Genomic DNA, 20,827 nt, shown 5'->3' with positions numbered 1-20,827 from the left:
GTAATGAATATTCTCCGAAATCGGTAAAGAAATTTTTCAATTGCATGAGAACGGATCACCCCGACTGCAAATTCCCCACAGCTATAATAAATTAATAGCGACAAAAATCAACCAGAAAAACCAAATCCACGCTTTAAATTTTAATTATGCAAGTATGATGTATACCCTTATGTCGTGTGAACAATGAATATTCTAACACCCCGGCCCGCCATGCCCCATATAAGCTGTACAATTGGGCATTACGATGATGCAGAAAAAATATTCATTTCTCCATTATTTCGCCTGGAAAGCAAGTAAAAAACCTCCTCTTTTTAGCTGGATGCTCGATGGAGACGAGAGGTTTCAAGACTGGCCTCTGAGCTGACCATGGTGCTGCCCGCAGATGGCGCCTCGCCCTGGGACAGCAATGCTGACCTCGAACTTAAAGTGACCAGTACCATGGAGTCTGTCCGGGACGTCCTCATCGTCGCCCGACACCGAGCGTCCCAGTCACCACTCGGCACCAACACCACCGGGCAGATCGTCTGGAACGGCGCCGAAGTCTTTTTCACGAACGTCGCCTGGGCGCTCGAAGAGACGGACATAGACCTCTCACTCACCGGCGAAGCCAACCTACGTTCCACCGGCACAGTCCTCCGCCAGTTCGGCGCGAAGTTCGACTTCGATCGCCGCGGCGACCGGGAGGCAGACATGACGGCATCCCTCTCCTGGAGGCGCCCCTTCGACACCAAAAATGGCGGGCTGGACATGGGATTCTCTCTCTCGGGGCTCAAGACGGGCACCGGGTACTTTAACCTGACCGCTGACATCGGGGAGTACGAGAACTGCAGCGCTGTTTTCTCCTTTTCGTCCGGGGACGAGGGAGGCAAGTCAGTCATGTCGTCCGAGCTCTACCTCGATGGTATCAGGTCCGCTGTGGCATCCGTTTCGGGTGTGTTCATGGCCAGCGGAGTTGCCAACGTTGACGTGAACCTCGAAGCCCCTTGGTTTTCCGCCATAGAGGCCTCGTTGAGGCACAACTTCAGAGACGGTGAGGGTCTGAGGGAGCAGCTGGAGATCAAATATGGAGGGGACAAGGTGACCGAGGTAGATATTGAAGCGGCACTAAGGTCCAAGAATGATTTCGTCGTCAGGATCACTGGAGGTGTTGGCGGCACAGTGGGGTCCTCGAAACTCGAGCATCGACTCGCGCCTAACAACGTCCACAGTCTCTTTGAGGTCACTTTCAACGGCGAGACCAGTTCGCTGCTCCTGGAGGCGCGAGACGAGGAAGGTGAGGCACCGAAAGGTCAAACGTGGCGTCCGCGCGTGCTGCACGGAAGTGTCACGGCGACCAGTCCGCGACTCAGATCGGGTCGATTGCGATTCGTGGTCGATTTTGCTCGTACGGGTAAGGGAAACTTCGAGACGGCTGTGGCGGCTCCCGGAATAAGCGGTAAACATTCCCTGGTCATGAAGGATCTGCTCAACTGGGAGAGCAGACTGGAATGTTACAGGGGATGGGAAGGTTACGTCCAGTTGCCGGTTGTGAATGTGACTCTTGTCAATGGCTTCGATGGAACTTCCTTCAGTCATTTCTCCCACACATACATGAGAGGGCTCGAGCAAGCCATAACTTTCGATCTTAAAGTCGCTTGGGGAGGAGAGAATCACCCACAGGATATTGCCATCATCGGGAATGTTGATTTCTCTCTACCTTGGACCCATCCTATTTCTATTAACTTAGAGGTGCCGAAAAGTAAAACAAACGAAGCAGGCATAACCGTCTTGCAACCAAAAATTTTCATCATTTATGGCGAAGAACAAAAAAATCTAACTATTATCGCTCGCATGGAAAGAGGTGGACCATTGACTAGCATTATCTCGGAGGTTTCCATGAATAGCTGCCAACCTATGAGTTTTGGAATTAGTTACAATTTCGCTGCAGACAAAAAGACTGTTCATCTGTTTGCATCAATGGACAACAACGAACGGGCAGAGACAATTTTCTCTTTTCAATTTCCAAATCATCTTGCAACCAATTTATATGTCAAGATATCCCCAGCTGGTACCACCGAGTTCACGGTAATTAGTCTTGATTTTGACCTATTATCCGTGGAGAAGTATTTCAAGCTACTGGCGCGAACGGAAAAAGACAGTGTAATCATGCACACCAGACTAGATATTTTGGCCAAGATGAAAATAGATGGGTGGAAATTTAATGGTGGCACAGTTATTGAAGCTCCGGTAAGGAGATCGATTTCACTTGACATTGATTTGACCAGCGGAGCAACAGCAAGTGTAAGAATGACGAAGAACTCCACGGATTACTTCACTTTATCAGGTGCAGCTGAGAAGGGAAAAGACAACGCTAAACTCAGCATTGATCTGACCAGCCAGATAGAAGGCATGGAAAAGGTGTCATTCATAGTGGCCTATGATAAAATCGACGACGACCATCATCTTGAAGCTGTATTTGACCGTGACCACATAAAATCGATACTTACTGGCAAATTACGTATGGAAGAATCTCAAACGGAAATACAAGCGGTAATGCGACTGCCTATTGCGGGCTACGAGTACATGAAGGCTGAAGCAATTTTCAACACTATTCCGGGTCCTTCATTAGAGCTTGAGTACCAGAGAATGACATACGTGTACAAAATAAGCGGGAATGCTGAAGCAGGATCGGGTTATTTCAATGCTTCACTAAATATAAAAACGCCTTACGAAGGATACAAAAACCTGGATGCCAAAGCTCAGTATTCGGTAGATTCGAGGTCTCGAAGGACGGACGTTAGCTTACTGCTGGATTTTAATGGAGCACAAACCTCTATTCTCGGAGCTGTAGCCTCCCCAACTCCTTCGGCTATGCAAGGGAATATAGTCATCCTCACACCACTCCGAGGATTTGAAAAAGTTGACGCGTCGCTGTATTACAATGCCAGCAGACGAGGTCAACTAGACGCAAGAGCACATTTGATAACGATGGGTGGAACATCCTCAGTCATATTTTCCGGAAAAATCGAAGAGAGTGCCAATAGTTATGAGGGAAGATTATTGACGTCTTCCCCTTACTTACCAGGAAGCATCGGTACATTCGGCCTCGAAGCAGAATACTTAGTAAAGAGAAAAGGCGAACTACGCATTAACATCGGAAATCAAATACCGGCGTACACTTTGTCCATTGCAGCAATTGATGGGGGAACCACCGCCGTGATAACAACTCCTATACAAGGTTACAGAAAGCTATCGATCACAATGGAAAAGGATTTGATCAATAAAACTGCCGCGTCGGTGTTGGTAACTAAGGAAGATGAAAAATACAAAATTTCGGGGAGGATTGAAAACTGGAGAAACCACTCCGCCAACGCATCCATTAAAGTCGAGACGGCAATAGCCGGTTGGGAGGAGATATCTTGCCAAGTGTATTATGACTTCCCTCCTGGCAAAGAAATGAGAGCAGGATTTGAGGCCCAGAGAAACCAGTTGAGCACCTTCATTTCCGCGAGGGTAACGGGAAGACTTTCCCGGAAGGCAGGCCGCGCATCAGCTGTGACCCGCTGGAATTTCGCTTCCCCAGAGCCCTCTGAATTTTCAGTAGATGGCATTTATGATATATCTGTGACAGAGAAGAGTATGGAAGTGAACGCGAACACCCCATTTCAGGGATACGAAATTTTGCAGGCCAAATCTCGTGTGGAAAAAGAAGTAGGGTTCGCAATGCTTACAATGCCTTCAGTCTCGTACCTGATCAAGGGAAAGCGCGACGGCGATAAAAGCGGTAGCGTCATCTTAAGTAAAAACAAGAATACCTTACTATTTGCATCTGCTACCCTAGACCGCGGTAGGGAATTCAAGTTGCAAACTGAAGTTAATAGCTCACTTCCGGGATATGAAGGCAGGTTGGAAACGAGTATCCTCTGGAACAGGCTAATGGGTAGGGTATATTCCTTGAATGCAAGTGGAATATTTAGTGTGGAAGGCTTCAATATGGAGAGAAAATCCTCTGCAGATGTTGCAGTAAGCCTAAACAGACCAGACGAAGGATCAATGGTGAAAGTGGATATTTCTACTCCACTTGTCTCTTACTTGGAAAACTTTTACCTTAGCGCAGATTACAATGGTAAAGGAAGCGTGGAAGCTAAAGCTAATACAGTATTTGAAGGCTATGAAGATGTTGAAGGAACAGCTACTTGGGACATGAGTGACTTGTATAGTATCGCTATCACAGCGCGTCGAGGGGAAGAAATTTACGTTTCCCATAATGAGATGGAAACGATTTCTGGTCTTTTTAGAGTCACAACAAACCTCACAACCCCTATTGAAGGTTTTGAAGAATTAGGATCGGTCACAAGATTCTTTTGGGAGGAAGAAAATGAAAACAAATGGAACGTAGAGGTTGAGATAAAGACTTTGTTGTATGACGAGGTGATGCTTGGAGTTGAAGGCCATTTGCGAACTAAAGAAAAGGCCCTTGAAACGGAGGTTATATTGAACACGATAAATCCTGGCTATGAAACCATTAACGCAAAGTTTGAGTACGACTTCGCCGGCTACAGCCCGGACGGGCTATTCATAAAAGCACACTCAGAAGCCGAAGGTCGCACTTTCTTCACTGGATCCGGCGTTTATAAAGACAATACATTGAGACTTAAATTGAGTGTCCCTCCATTAACATCACAGGAAATTGATGGAGTAGCGGTTTTGAATGATTGGCGAAATAGTGAAATACGTTTAAAAGTCGGTGAAGTTGCAGGAAATATATTTATTAATATTCCAACGAATTTTGACGGAAAAATAAAATTTGAATCTAATTTTAAAGGATATGAGCTCATAGAGGCAGTATGGAAGAAAGATTATGTGGAGAATTTCGCCAGTACTACGATAGCTAGTGCCCACATTGGTGCGGACAAAGTGATCCAGTTTTCTCTCATTCATAATCCCGATTTATCAAACCTCGAATCGGAATTCCAAGTAAACATTCAAGAGGATAGGAACTATGGTATTTTTGTACGATGGGAATTGTTACCAGAAAGTAGAGAATTCCAAGGTCGAGTGGATGCTACGTGGGCTGACCTGGGAAAAGTTATGGAAGTTAAAATGAAGGCCGAGGCGCCGCAGGGAAGATTTTCGGGAGATGTAAGGGCTAACAGCTCACAATGGCGCGGGGGTAAAGAAACTTCTGTCTCGGTGGTTGTGGAATACGCAGGGCTAGATGCAACGGCGGATTCATTGCTGAAGTGGGGAGACACAGGAAAAGAAATGGTTCATCTGAAGGGAAAACTGGAAGTGTCTTCCCTAAAAGCCGTATCGAATTTGGAGTTCACAACTCCATTCACGGAACCTCTGTTCGTCAGCTTAGACTATAACTTCTTAGAAGAGTCTCCCAAGAGTGTATCCGCCAACTACCGCTACGGGACCACGAGTTACTCGGTCACTGGAAAGGTCAACAAGAATGAATTCGACTTCGAGTTGAAAACTCCCATCACGGAGTACAGCAAGCTGAAGATTAGAGGGAGCAAACTTATCGATCGATACAACAAGGAGGTTCTTTTGATGTACGAATTAGGCCGGGAAACTAAAGGGGAAATGATTGCTTCCGTGAGGTCAGAACTCAAAAAACCTTATGAAGTAAATTTTTTGGCTAAAGTGCATGGCGCGAACAAATGGTCAGTCGAAGGAAAACTAAACACGACGGGACCCCTGAACGTAGCCGCAGGCATAGATTTGAAGTGGGGAGACGGTGGTAACTTAAAATTTGAAATTGAGTGGAAGCCACCTGAAAAGGCAAGACTGGAGGTAAATCTTTCTGAATGGGTTTCACCAATAATTGTATCTTGGGAGTTGGAGGGGCCCGAAGGAACCAATAAAGGTGTGAACTTACAACTGCTCCTTCAATCAGGAATAACTGAAGAAAAAACGGTAACGGTCATGGCATCTCTCACTCCAGATGACTCTGGAATGACTATTTTTGAAGTGACTTTGGATACCCCTGGGGATGGTGGAGCCTGGACCGCTAAGGGCAACGTCGCAAAGAAAAACGGAAATTCCTTTGAGGTGGAAGCGACACTGCTTCGAGGTGGATCATCGCTAGCAAATGTCAAAGGTACAATGGTACACGAACAAGGATCACACACGAAAATCTCGCTGAAAGGTGGTTCTGCAGTCTTCGAAGCCGGGTACGACGTGAGCAAAGACACAAAAGAAGCCCACCTGCTGGCTATCTACGGGGAGTCCCATAAAATTCACGCCAAGGCCAACGCAGTCCTAGACCCAAACGCAGGAGTGAGAGGCTCACTCTCCGTAGAAACGAACTTCGCCAGCCTCAAGAAGATAATGGTGGAGGCTGAGCTGGGCGGAAAGGACAACGAGAGAGAAGCCGCTCTGAGAGCTGAGTGGGATGGTGGCAGGGTGGAAATCACAGCCAATGCAGCGTTTGTCGAGGAAACAGGTGCCGCAAGGGGAATGTTTGCCATTCGAACACCTTGGAAAGTCATGAAGAGCGTTGAAATGGAGGCAACGGCTAAAGTCAAAGGCCCTCGCTATGAAGTCAACGCCAACATGACGGCTGAAAACGATTTTAACGCCGCGTTTGATGCCACTTTAGACGTTGAACGATACGAAGCAGATTTTAACGCCGCCTTTTCGGGGCCACAGGGAAAATCTCCAGCAAAATTCCACGCTTCGGCGATTATCAGGCCGAAAGATCTTCTGAAGATTAGGCTGGAGACCCCGTTTATGGTGACTGTTGACGTCTCTGGTAGGAGAGTGGAGGATGCGTACGACGTGGTGAGTGACGCAATATGGGGAGAGGGGCAGAAGATGAAGCTTAAGGGAAAACTAAGGTCTCAACCCGAAGATTACGGTTTCAACGGCGAGCTGGAGTTGAACGGAAAACGAGTGGCCATCGACGCATTCACTAAAGGCGGATCATTGCCACCTGAAAATGGAAGGATTGAGGGAGGCTTCAGCCTCGTCACACCTTTCAATCAGTTTCCGCACATGAACATGTATTTTTCCCTACTGAGAAAGGGCTCTCATCTAATCGATGGACATCTAAACATGACCACACCCTTTGAAGCCCTGCCTCGCCTGAGTGCAACGCTATCCTTAAAGGAACACGACAGAGGACTAACCGGAGAACTTCGGGCGAATGCAGACAGCAAATATATTTGTGTAGGAGCTGAGGTCCAAAGAGATTTGTTGGGAAAAAACGCGGTAAATATGGAGGCAGACCTACCTCTTCTCGGTGAATCATCTCCATTGGTGGCCGAATTCAGCTTACAGAATGATCGCCCCGATTGGAGAGACGTTTCGGTCGATGCAAAGGCTTCTTTCGGTAATGCAACATACGGCGCAGGCTTGGCATACGCTTTTGTAAACTACCGTGTTAAAGGATCTTTCAGCTTGGCATCGCCAAGAATCGATTATAGAGGAGGAATAAGCGGGAGTTACGAGAACAACAGCTTGACAGCATCTGCTTCTTTCAAAGAGAACGCACTCAACTTATTCTACCAATTAGACAAGGTAGCCAGAGTGATCACAGGAAACATTTCCATGACGATGCCAGATCTGAAAGTTCCCGATGCCTCAGTAACAATTACAGCCGCTTTCTTAGAGGATATAGTATTTTATTCCACCTATAAGTTCGGAAATACCTCAGGTCTCATTGACATTGGCTACAATGGGCGAGGATTGGTAGCCAACTTGCTTGTTCCTCCAATGTTCGATTCAAAAGTTGCCTTCAAGTTCTTGTACACCAAAGAGGCAAGAAAATACAACGTTGATGCTGAATTTTCTTTCGGCGACTCAAAGCATATGTCGCAAATGGCTATTGAAATGTTTGAGCATGTTATAGTGAATGGTAAATTAATGTCTACGTCCTATGGAGATCGAGACATAGCCGTGTACTTAAGGAAAGATAAGAAAGTTGGAAATTTGAGTATCAGTGAATTTTTAGGGGGCAGTTGGGATGCATCGCAACAATCAACAGTTGCAATGAGTTTCATGTGGAAAGGTACCGAACACCGCGGAAAATTTGAACTCAAAACGGTGGGACGTTACTCTGGTAGCGTTGAACTATCTTCACCATGGTTACCAACAGGTGGGGTAAACGCTTCTGCGTTCTATAGCAATGAAATTGACGCTTTGAAAGCCGAGATTAAGTGTGAAACAAAACGTGGATCCCACAGTGTGTACTTCGAAAGTGGGGAAAACGAAGGTAGAAAAGCTACCAAGGCAAAAATTATACAATACTCAAGGAATCTGATAGACATTGAGGCTTCCATTTTATTCGGCGAAGGTCTTGCAGATGCATCAGCTAAAGTCGTTTTTAAGGAGTCATCCCATAAGGCTGAAATATATTTGAACGCAAATCCCATAACTGTACGAATTGATCTGGATTCAGACCTTTTGAAAAAATCAAATTCCAACTCTCTATCGATTAATTCCACCATTAACATCGACGAAATGAAAGGTCATGTGTGCATTCAGACGCCATATTCAATTCTAGAATCTGCAAATTTCACGGGATCGTCATGGTTTACCAAAAACGGTCACCTCGTGTTTGAAACCACGGCCAGCGTCAAAGCAATCTACCAAGGAGTGCAGAAGCATCATATTGCCATTGCAACATTGAAAATACCTTATCCTTACGCTGAATATAATCCAGTCAAACAATATATATTTGAATTGAATATCACCCCTGGACAGAACAAGTTTTTGATAGTTTTCGACTACGAGGTTCAACAAACGCATGGACACGTAAATGTGCAATTTCAACTGCGTCTCGATGATGAAAATAACGTAAAACCTATACACTACGACATCAAAGCGTACGGAAAGGTCAACAAAGAAGAGTTGAGCGGCGAGGGCTCTGGCTTGTTGGTTTGGGCTGGAAGGAAGTATGGAGAATTAGAAATTGAGTTCGGCAAAAACAAATACGAAGATGGATTCGTGCTATCGAGTCAGATTACCGTGTCTGAGGACGAGAAATATCAAGGTTTTGTGGATATCGGGCAGCTGCTCGGAAAGATTGAGTTGCAGTGGCCTCAAGATAAAATCGCAACCGTTATTTTTGAGCGTGAAATTGAGGGATGGGAAGCGTTCCGCGTCGGTTTGTCAATGAAAACTCCGTTTGACATGGTGAAGGATGTAGCTCTGAAACTAAAGAGTGTATTCATTGAAGACGGATATGTGGCCGAATTCCATGCCCGAAAGGAAAATCAAGGAATAGACATAAAAATAGATGGTACATTCTCAAACGATGACTCCAACATTATGACGGAGGGTGGTGTAGTAGTGAAGGTGAACGGTGCAAGATTGATCGAGGTGTCGGGGCATGGAAGGTTTCTATGCGATGGAATATCAATGGGACTGGATTTGAAATCCATATGGAAAGATTTTCAAGATGTGCACTTCCTTGGTGGCGCCGATTGGAGTCTCAAAGGAGATGGAGGTCCTTCACTGAAATTAGAAGTATCTTACAACGGTCGGGAATTCTTGGCATTCGCGGCGGACTGTTCGTATAAAACATTTTCGGGTGGAGCACTTCTCAGAACACTATGGACTCTCCCCGCATCGATGCGCTACGAACTAGACTTTCACAGCATCAAGGAGATGAGTGGAGTGGCTCGTATGTGCTACAACCACTGCGTCGGGGTGAATATCAATCTCAACGGGACGAAGGACATATCCGCAAGATTAGAGTTACCAACCAGGATAATCGGTGCCGATTGGGCCTGGAAGACTTCCCTGAACAAACTGCACTGCTCCACAAGACTGACTTGGGATAGACAACATTCCCTTGGTTTCAACTTAAACCTCCTCACAACCGATGAAATGAAGATGCTTCTAGAAATTGACCTACCGGTGAGATCTTTCAAGCTCGAAGCCATAAACGGTATCATATCCGAAAATAACGCTTCATTCTCGAACGTGACTTTCTATTGGGATGCGGCCAGGAACACCAGCAAGTCCATCTCAGTGGGAATGACGATCCTCAGGGATAAGGAGAATGGGAACATAGAATCGCAGATTACCATTGCCCATCCGGCCCTCAGGAGGGATATAGTACTCCGGATATATTGCTCTCCTCTTCAGTTGCCTTTCTGGGGTAGACTCGAGTTGGAATACTCGCCGAACGAGGCGGATCTCTTCGTTTCAAAGGCGAGGCTGGAGGGCCTCAAAGCCGTGGGCGGCCATGCAAAGACCATCTCTCTCCTGGTCGCAATGAAGCACCAGAGCTCTGGTCTGGACGTCCGAATCGGTGCTCAGGGCGCTTCCGGCTCGGACAAAGCAGGTGGACAGCTAGCGGCTAAGTACGTGGACACCAGGGGTAGGGAGAGGACGATCGTCCTCTCGGCAAAGGCACACAGGATCCGTCGAAGCCTGCAGCTAAAGGCGGACACCAACGAGAACTCGCTCTCAGTCAGGGCTACTCTAGAAAACATCGGACTTCGACTTGAGACCAAGGTTAACCGTAAGCCTCCTCTGATGCTGAGGTTTTTGGTGGACAGGGAGATGCCAGCAGCCTCCTTCGAGGCAGACCACGGGAGGCGGAGGTACAAGGTCTACTTCGGGTCAACGGAGAAGGCGGGGTCGGGTCCGATCAAGTCGGTCACCGCAAGGCTGACGCGTCGGGACGTTGACGACGACGCTCCGCCATCGACAATCTCGGTGGCGCCGTCTGTGGAGACGGTGCTTTCTGGAACCACGGTCAGCCTGAATACCAGTCGCGTGCTGTCCACGAGGTTCCTCTGGGAGCAGAGAGGCGGACTTAGGACTCCGGACGTTCCTGCCACTTTGAGTGCGGCCTCGGTCACCATGGGGGGCTGGATACGCGAGGCTTACTCGGACGTCGGCCACGCATGGGCGGCAGTGGCAGGGGAGGCAGCGGCGGGCTTCCTCGGAGAGGGGACGACCCACAAGTTGAGGTTCTGGTACTTGTCTATCGAAGACGAAGTGGAGGGATTCTCGACTTATTCCAGATACGAGGTCAATGCGTTGGTGGAGGACTTCAGGAGTCTGGAGGAAATGATGTCGATGATGTATTCCAGGAATGATTTCTTCATTCAGGACATCGATCGCTTCGTGGTCTCAGCTTTGTGAGTATATCTTTGATTTCTTTGTTTATATACTTAGTTCGAAAATACTTTCATTCAGACTTGAAAAAATTAAACTTTTTGGAATCAATTTTATTTCCTTGTCCTAAAATTATTTGCGATGATTTCTTGACGTAAAATTTCCAGTAGGTATGTAATTCTTTCATATGTTCCTTCTCATCAGTCAATAAACTAAATGATTGATGTGATGCATTCAGTTTGCCCAATAAAAGCTAAATTAGAAAATAATAATGTAACCTAGCTGTTCAATATTCATCTTTCACAATAATGTACGTTTATCATTAATACTATGTCATTTGGTGTACAATTTAATTTTTTATTTATTAGGTACGCTGAGTTACGGCGGTACATTAGGAATATTGGGTAGAATTAATGTCCATCTTAGTGCAACGTCATATTATTCACCCTGTATAGCATGTTATGCCATAGATTTACTATTCATGAGTGTATAAAGGATAAGTAAACTTCTCTTAGGCCCTGTACGGAAAATCAAAAGTAGGCATTAGCCATTTAAATTTACAATTAGCCTGAAAATAAAACTTCGCGAGTGCTCACTACGTAAGAATGAAATATGTTACCAGTGAAATTATTTTAAACACTAGGTACTATTAAGTAAGGCACATATTCAGGAGGGATTAGGGGGTTGCAGTCCCCCCGAAATTTTTTGCCTTCACCGGCGACACATCTACTGAACAGACCATTTTGACAATCCATTTTTTGGTATAGTTACACTGTATACTGTCACTCTGTACAGCAATATTCAAATGATTTAATTAAATATATATTTTATCCGATGGATTCGAAGTGACAATAAAATATCTTCATAGGGAACCCGTATACCATTCAAGCTCCCTCCCCACATTCTCCTCACAAGAAAATCTCTGGCTATATTCCTGGATCGGCCAGTCTCATTAACTAGAGAAAATTAAATGAATTTTTTCTCATCAGGGAAAAAGTTAACGCAGCCACGTCCTCTGTATAGTAAAGCTTTGGCTGTTTCCCTGGAACCCATTTTCCCATAAAGTAGAGAAAATTGTAATGTGAAATGGATTATTGTTCTCCTCAGGGAAAAATTAAACGTAGCCACATCCTGTGTGAGCAAGTTCTTCAAGGAGGCCGTCATGGAGGCCTACGTGATCCTGCGGAAGGCGACGTCGGCCATATTGGCCTCGGCGTCCCGTCTCGTGGGTGACGCGATCGAGGCGACCGGATCGGCGGTGTCTTCCGCGCTGCCGGACCCGGCCGAGGCGGCGCGTCGCCTTGGCGCGGCCGCCGGCCGGGTGGCCACGACGGCGCGTCGAGTGGGTGCGGCGGTGCGGGGCGCCGCGCGGCGTCTGGCGCTGTGGGCTGAGGGCGTGGTGGAGGCCGCGAGGGCTTGGGCCGCGGAGAAGAGGGCGAGGGCCAGCCAGGCAGTGTGGGACTGGGCGGCCGCGGAGGCCGAAAGGATGAGGCCCGCCATCCTCATCTTCCACAGCTACGTCATCCGCTTCAAGGAAATCGTGGACGAAGTGCACCAAATTGCAGACGGTGGGTAATATTCGGCCTTATTTCCTCCAATCCCTCGGTGCGCAAAAAAATTTTGTTCGAACTGAAACCACCATTAACAACGCGACAAAGCTTCCCGTGTCATTCTGGAAGGTGGGGTAGGAGTCAGGGAAAGGATCCAATGAAGGCATTTCCCCTCTTCCTGGCCTTAATGGCGGAGGGGTTAAGTTCAGGCCTGCCAAACAAAAGGTCTAGGGTTCAAGTCCTGCCTATACAGGTTCCCACACGGAAAATAGATATCTATATATTGTCTATTTTCATCTATGAATAGATATATATCTAATAGATGCCTATTAGACATCTATTAGATATATATCTCTCTCTGTTAGACATCTATTAGATGCACAGGTGGCGAGGGGCGGTTTTGGATGCATCTCCGAAAGTGTCTTTTAAAACGCGATTCATGAGCTATGGAAGCGATTTAACATTTGATCAAGGGACAATTTTTTTGTTCCTTACTCGAGCGATGGCGGAATTAAAAAATTATGCCACGCGTCGAATGATGGCAACTGCATGACGTCAGCAGTAATCCCTCCCCCTAGCTGCCGTTCCTTTTGCTGGTGTTCCCCCTATTAGAATTAAGGTGATTAGTACTAATAACCGTAATTATTATAATTACATAAGATTGTTCCTCCCCTATCTGACAAGGGGAGACCACGTACCTTGCTCCGCCTTTTTCAATGCCGTATTTTTTATGGTATTCGGAATGGCGAACATATTTCTGAACTGATAGTGGTTCCATTGAATGGGCCTTAGTTTGGCTGTAATTAATTTATTTCCGAGCGGTATTTTTAACAAGCGCAACATAATCCCAAAATAGTGCCATTTCACCAACAGGGTTAGTTGGTCTAGTAGTGAGCGCGTCCGGCACTCACATGGGGGTCCCGGGTTTGATACTTTATATTTTGTAATTTTCATTTTGATCATACGGTGACAACTTTTTCACTAATGTTAATTGCAGCCAGCATAGGCATGAGACATTTTTTTGATATAGATAAGTATAAAACATATAGATAGGTAAGTAGTTATCTAATAGATATCTACCGTAGATATCTATTACACATGCTGCTGTTTTGACAATGATGTAATTGATATCTACGATACATGTCTATTAGATAACTATTTATCTATCTTTAGATATTACTTATAGATGTTTATTTTCTGTGTGGGTTGTCCATACCTAGCGAATGGTTGTTCGTGTACGTACATTCATTGAAATTGTCTATAGCCCCGATGTAAAAGGCTAATAAGTGCTGTTTTCGGCTGTACGGAAATAAATAAATAGTCTATCTACATGCAGTAGTGATCCCCGCGCTCAAAATAATAATCAATGGCCAAAAATAGTTTTATGCGCCCAATGGGGTTACTGTTTTGAAGGTTAAAAATATATTAATTATTATTATGATAAGCACTTAAAATATTGAAGAGCCTGTGGAAAAAGATAGGCTCACGCTAAAAAATGAAGCATATGTAGATATAGACGCATAATATGTTTAGGAAATGGAGGGTGAATTATCGGTTTTTTGCGGAAAAGAGAAAGCCGTCGGCAACAGTGGAGGAATTAGTATTAATTAAGGATTTTCAGTCATGCTCTTCTAGTCAGGTTTTTTCGCGTAGGTTCTCTTGCTTTAACCGCCAAGAGAAGGGGAAATGCCCTCATTGGATCCGTTCCCTGACTCGAACCTTACCTTTCAAAGCTAAAAGCCTGGGAGATGGCCCACTTCTTCTCCACTGATAGGCCCTGATTTCACGATATATATCGCTGCATGACTGCTAGAATTTTTAGAAAATTTTAAGACATCATTAACATCCTGCCCTACCTTTCCTGCAAGAATATCATTATGATAATATGCAACGGTAAGTCAAAATGTCATTACAATGTTTGCTAGCATGACTCACAGTAAATTTATTAAAGGTTGCTCTGAAAAACTCAAACCCTTGGGGCTGAAAATTTTGAGACACATTAAGAGTAAATTCCACAAGAACGGTAAAGCCTGTGATTATTTTCAATGCTTGATAGCAGTTATTATGTTTGACTCTACCACAAATGACCTCTTTTCGCAGATATATCAATTAGCATCCGTGAAAACTTGGTAAATGTGAGGGAGATAATGGAGCTCGGAGAAATGGTGGACTACTATACTCACAAAGTGAGACATCTAGAATGGCATGAAGTGACTGCAATGGTCAAGGGATACTTCAATAGGTAAATTTTACTTAAATATTTTTTCCACGCAAAGCATAAATGCAATGTTTTAAAGAATAAATTACCTAATTTTCAATCCATAGATAATATAACGCACCAACATTTTCGAAAAATTTAGTAGGTTATGAGCTATCGGGTACTTTAAGGTAAGTGCCTTGAATTCTCATACCCAATAACATTTTATGGGAATGGAAATCTCATAACACTCCTTGTAAAATCGATAAGAAAGCGAAAATTCTAAAAAGGAAAAATCATTTGCCCTTACTTAATTTGGATCGTGAATTTCCTGGAATAAGGGTGAGACAAGGTTGTGCGTTTTCCCCCTTAATTTTTAATGTTTACGTAGAGAAAGCCATCAATGAAATCAAGGAGAAAGCTTCGGGTGTCAATATTTTCGGAGATGAAATTAGCATGCTGCGATTTGCTGATGACATAGCAGTCATAGCCGAGACAGAGAAGGATTTAAAGAAGACGTTGACAAAGATGGAAAAACAATGGCCAGATATAAGCTGAAAATCAACAAAAAGAAGACTAAGATATTAGTTTGCAGCAAAAGAGAGGAGGCTAAAACAAACATCAACCTAGGAAAGCATAAACTTGAAGAGGTGAACGAGGTTTCTTACCTGGGAAGCCGAGTTACCAGCGATGGACGGAGCAAGAAAGAAATACACAGTAGAATAGTGCAGGCGAAGAGGGCTTTCTACAAAAGGAAGAATCTTCTTATAGCTGAAAATCCAGCATAGAAGTAAGGAAACAATTCATCAGATGCTACTTATGGAGTATGTTTCTCTATGGAAGCGAGGCTTGGACGCTGACAGCAGCAGATAAGTCAAGAGTGGAAGCATTCGAAATGTGGTGCTACCGAAGAATGATGAAGATAAAATGCATTGACCGTGTGAGTAACGAGGAAGTGCTAAGAAGAGTGGGAGAAAATAGAAACCTCCTAAAAACCTTATGCAGAAGAAGGGACAACTTAGTTGGACACATTTTGAGGCACGATGGTCTGATGAAGACAATCGTTGAGGGACAAGTGGAAGGGGAAAAGGGCAAGGGACGGCCCCGAATGAGTTATATAGGACAGGTTATAAAGGATGTAAAAGAGAAGAAATATGTAGCTATGAAAAGATTAGCGGATAGGAGAGAGAAATGGAGAGCTGCGTCAAACCAATCTTAGGATTGTTGACTAATGATGATGATGAGATTCTGGTCAACGCAAATGATTATTTTCGGTATGGAACTTACGCACTTTTTGTTCATTTGCCGGTGACTCCGCTGAGGTGGTTAGTCCGCGGTTAATTTCGTGAAAAAAAAATAATGATCAGTAATGAAAACATGTTCCCACGTATACGCATGAGTAGAGAGATCTTCCTCATTTTATGTTATCTATTTCAGAACTTGGGAAACCATCAAGGAGGATTTCCGAAATGGCCTTGGAGAATACCGCGAGGTTGTAATGCAAAAATACGCCGAATTGATTGGGCGCTACGATCAATTCATGCAATTACCACAAGTGGTAGAATTCACCGGGACAGTGAAGTTCCTGCGCAGAAAGGTTAGTGACTCTTAATATATTTCGTGGAAAATAAACACTATGGAAAATATTTCTTATGTATGCAAATTCTTTGGTGGTTCACATCGTGGATATCCATCATGTAGTACAAAAATTTCACATGCAAAAAAATTCTAATATTATTTTGTACAAAATTTTAAATGATATCAGTAATATTCTTCCACACGGTTCGAAGACATAATATTATGCAAGGACATCGCGTAAAATAAAATTCAAATTCTATAATTTATGACATTTCCATGAAATCGGTAAAGCTCTCAAATTCGGCAAGAAAACACAAAAGTAGAATAATTTTGCTACTAATTGCTCTCCACGAAATTTAAATTCATTGTAACGTATCATGCTTTTGATCCTCGACTATGCGTCGCCTTATTAAATGTTTGTTGGCTTATCCGCAAATCGATACCCTAGTCGGTCACCCTAAATAATTCTCTTTTCTCCTTATTCAAATCCTCCTATTTCCTCTCATACACCTATTTTTTCCATGGAAAGGTTGAGAGGGGGTAGAGAGCGCTTGAAACAGATACCAAAGGGTATATTTATTAAAAAAACATCGTGAATTAATTACCTCACTATTCCAATCATTAGTTTGAAACTTTCTCTAAATGAGGACGTATAATTAAAGATACACTGTAGCCCTTTACCTTATATCATCGCGTAAGCGAGGGATTCATCCATGAAGCCCCAAGAGAATCCCCTCCCCTTTTAGGCCAGTATTCCTTAGTCACCTATTGTTCCTGGGTTTTCTAAGCTCTCCTTCTCTTCCTCGGAACTTAAAGAGCCTGCGTCCCTTTTCCTTCTCACGGAAATCTTAAGTCCGCCCTTATATCACGTAATTTCAATCCATAATCCATAAGAATATGTAACACTCTGTCGCGGGAAAAAAGTATTACTTGACACTGTAGTAGATTCAAGTTGATAACGAAAACTAGCGTACGCGGGTGCCGATTCTGACTCTGTCGAAAAAATGACCGTGAATTCCAGAATATACTCAGAAATGGTATGTATAATCTATATTTAATTTAAATTTTGCACTTCTTAGAACTCTATCTTAGTATCGTTAGTCACCTATTCACTCCGTAGAGACGGCGGAAAGCGCCGCTAAAATACCCCCGAATGTTAACTATCGACGAACATACCTCGTTGGCACTTTATACATCAACCTTGTCATTTTCCACTTGCAGGCCATGTGGACTTGGCACTACCTAGAACTCGGAGACCACCTCCAGCGGCTGATCACCAACTTCCTAATGGACGAAATCGTGGGTCGCGTCGTCACCGACCTAGCCAGTCAAATGATATCGGAGGCCAGCCGAGACCCTAACGCCGCCTCGGACAGCTACACGGACTCGAACGTGGAAACTCATATCCGAGGGACCGACCGCTCTTACGCGCTCGAAGCAGGCTATTTCGAGTACAACGTCAAGCTGCCCTTTGACTGGGACTCCTTCGACTCCGTACCCCACTTCCGCCAGATGTGGGAGACCCCCAAGGACGCCGACAAAACCCAGCGGTCTGAGGAGAAGTCCTCTGGACCGAGCAGGCCGGGCTCGACGGCGTTCACGCGCCTCAAGACGGTCGTGGCCGACGCACTTCTCGACGCTTCCTCGGCCAAAGCCCTCATGGATGCCACCGACGGCGAAATTAACGCCGCCGCCGCTTTAGCCGCCTTGGCGCTGCCTCCCTTCCCGTCGTCCGCTCTGGTCGCCGGTGACTCGCACTTCGTCACCTTCGACGGACGCGACTATCGTTTCTCCTCTACGGACAGTTGCAGTTATCTCCTGGCCGCGGATCTCGAGGGAGGCACCTTCTCCCTTCTGGCAAACTACAATGACAAGGGCCGCAGGCGGTCCGTGAGCGTCGTAGTCCCGGGTGATTCCGCCGGATGGACCCGGGACATGAAGATAGAGGAAAGGAGGATAGACGTATCCGCGGACGGCAGGGTTTCCGTCGACGGCCGAAGGGTGGAGTTGCCCATCGAAGTGGGCTCTGCCACTGTGGGCAAGGAGGGCGAGAGGGTGGTGGTGGAGGTGGGACGACCGGCCCAGGGTTCGATCCCCAGGGGGGTGGCTCCAGCCCTGGATGCCCTGCAGTCTTCATCCGCATCCATGGTGCTCGACTGCAACCCCTTCCACAACGTTTGCACCGTGAGGATATCGGGGTGGTTCTTCTCCCGCACCGGAGGGCTGCTCGGCACGTACAACAACGAGCCAAGCGACGACTTCGAGACTCCGGACGGCAGTATGGTGTTCTCCAAGGGGCAGGAAAACGAGTTCGCCGAGTCTTGGAAGGTTGGTAACTGCTCTGGGGAGGGAAGCGGGGCGGCGGGCGGCAGTCCGAGGAAGGTGTCGCCGACCACGGTGGCGCCCTCGGCCCTTCCGGCGGCCACGGGACCGTGCGACGCGTTCTTCGACCGCGAGCTGGATATCCTGTCGCCGCTGCAGCCGTGCTTCTCGCGGGTGGACCCCGCCCCCTACGGGCGCCTCTGTGAGATGGACGTCGCGGCCGCCTCCAACAGCCCGTCCGGGTGGGAGACGGCGGCGTGCGCCTCGGCCGCAGCCTACGTCGCACAGTGCAGGAACGCCGGCATGGATATCTGGGTGCCGCAGTCCTGCGGTGAGTGTATGATGTCTACGTCCCAGAATAACATTCACGGGTCTAAAGGTAACGATGAAAAGCGCAACCGTTAACGGCCCCTTTCTAAAGACAAAAGTAAACCATGGAGCAAATATCTAGAATGGCCACAACCTCTGAACGACCCAATAGTTATCTGCAATGGCGGATCCAGGATAAGAATAAGGAGGGCCTAGGTGGGGGGTCTAGGGATAACGTTCCAGCAGTAATGGGGGTTCGAACAAAATTACCGTTCTATTTAATGTAAATTGGATATTATATCCAGAGAGGAACTAGGGAGGCTAAATCTATATCCACCGAGGGGCCCCATAGCCCCTCTCTGGCTTTGCCACAGGCTTTTTTTAGAAATGAAGAAATAAAAATATTGAATGAATTTAATGATTCTTCAAACCATTCGTGTCACCTGTATCCTCTCATGTGATGACGATAAAAATGCTGGGAATGTTGATTAATAGCTTTACTCCGGTATATTAGCCACAACCTGGCATAAATATAATTTTAGTTTATCATACGGTTTCAAATAAAGAGCTGAAAAATATTCAGCAAAAAATTGAAATATCCAGAATGTTAGGTATCACGCTTATGAAAATAACCGCTATATAACCCGAAAGTTCGCCTATCATTTAAATACTTTAATAGCTGAATGGACTTAATACTCAATAAATTTAAATAAGGTGGTTACTCCTAAGCACTTTCAGGCGAGAGATTTTTTTATATTGCCTTCCTATTAATAATAAAAATAAAATAACTATACTATCTATTCGGGTTAGCTGATGTTTGGTATTAAGAATTACCTGCATATCAAAGTGAATGTAGAATTCCCCCCCCCCCCTAGTAACTTTTTATTTGAGTTAGTCAACCGGAGAGTCTAATACTCTATATTTAGGGTAAAATAATGACGATATCTATAATATATAGCAATGATTTTGATAATCAACTCCTACATTATTCACATATTTTACGCATGCAATTACATGAGATTTTCAATGAAGAATTCTGTTTATTCGAGTAGATTCACGCCTCATGTGCGCACATTCTCTTTCCAGTTAAGTGCCACTTGTCAGATGGCAGTGTTATGAGCGCTGGTGAGACTAAGATCTACGGAGGAGAGGGATCAGAGCGAGGATCCCCGGCCCCGCACAACGGAGATGTCGTCTTCTTGGTCGAGCAGCGGCCATGCCTGCGCGGAACCAACATCGCCAACTTGGCCATCAAATTGGACACCGCAATGCGTGCCCGGGGACTTCGAGACAACCGCTTCGCTCTCGTGGGCTTCAATGGAGGATACAGCAGCAGTGGGAGGAATAGGGGAGCCGGTGGCAAGATGGCGTCTCGAGTATTCGGCGGACCTCACACGCACACCGTGGACGGAAAGATTTGGAGCAACAAGAGACACTTCGAGAAAGCATTCCGCAAGTGAGTACTACCTAATGCGTGCAAATATTTGAATGATAAACAAACATATTGTACCGCCCACTAATTTCATTTAACAGCTCACAATGCGTGTATCGATTGCCTCACGTGATTCGATGATGATTGCAAGCAGGGGCGGTCTAGGGTTATTGGGGGCCCATCGGATTGGGCTCATGGTGGGGTATTCCTTGCCGGGGGATGCGGAGTTTGATGCTATTATGGCTCTTAAGCAGTGACGTCATGGAAAAATTAATACTTTCCTTAACTTCCTTTAGAAGTGAAGTATTACTCTGTGTTTTTTACTATAAGTCATTATTTACATCTAATTTCTAACTTTTTTGTTTTTGTTGCGAA

At 45.5% G+C, this 20,827-nt stretch overlaps 1 protein-coding gene across 1 annotated transcript in view; it reads left to right on the top strand.

Annotated features, from left to right (window-relative positions):
* The window catches only part of LOC124161022, a 64,598-nt gene that overhangs the window by 38,376 nt on the left and 5,395 nt on the right, over positions 1-20,827 (top strand). The window contains exons 20-25 of the mRNA XM_046537164.1: positions 316-11,087; positions 12,172-12,632; positions 14,715-14,856; positions 16,249-16,408; positions 17,611-19,042; positions 20,107-20,476. Of these exons, the coding sequence (XP_046393120.1) occupies positions 316-11,087; positions 12,172-12,632; positions 14,715-14,856; positions 16,249-16,408; positions 17,611-19,042; positions 20,107-20,476 (13,337 nt within the window). The remainder of the gene's footprint in view (positions 1-315; positions 11,088-12,171; positions 12,633-14,714; positions 14,857-16,248; positions 16,409-17,610; positions 19,043-20,106; positions 20,477-20,827) is intronic.

This window comes from Ischnura elegans, chromosome 1, assembly GCF_921293095.1.
Source record: "Ischnura elegans chromosome 1, ioIscEleg1.1, whole genome shotgun sequence".
Lineage (NCBI taxonomy): Eukaryota > Metazoa > Arthropoda > Insecta > Odonata > Coenagrionidae > Ischnura > Ischnura elegans.
Note: the sequence above shows the minus strand (reverse complement) of the source record. Positions and strands in the feature narration are given on the sequence as shown.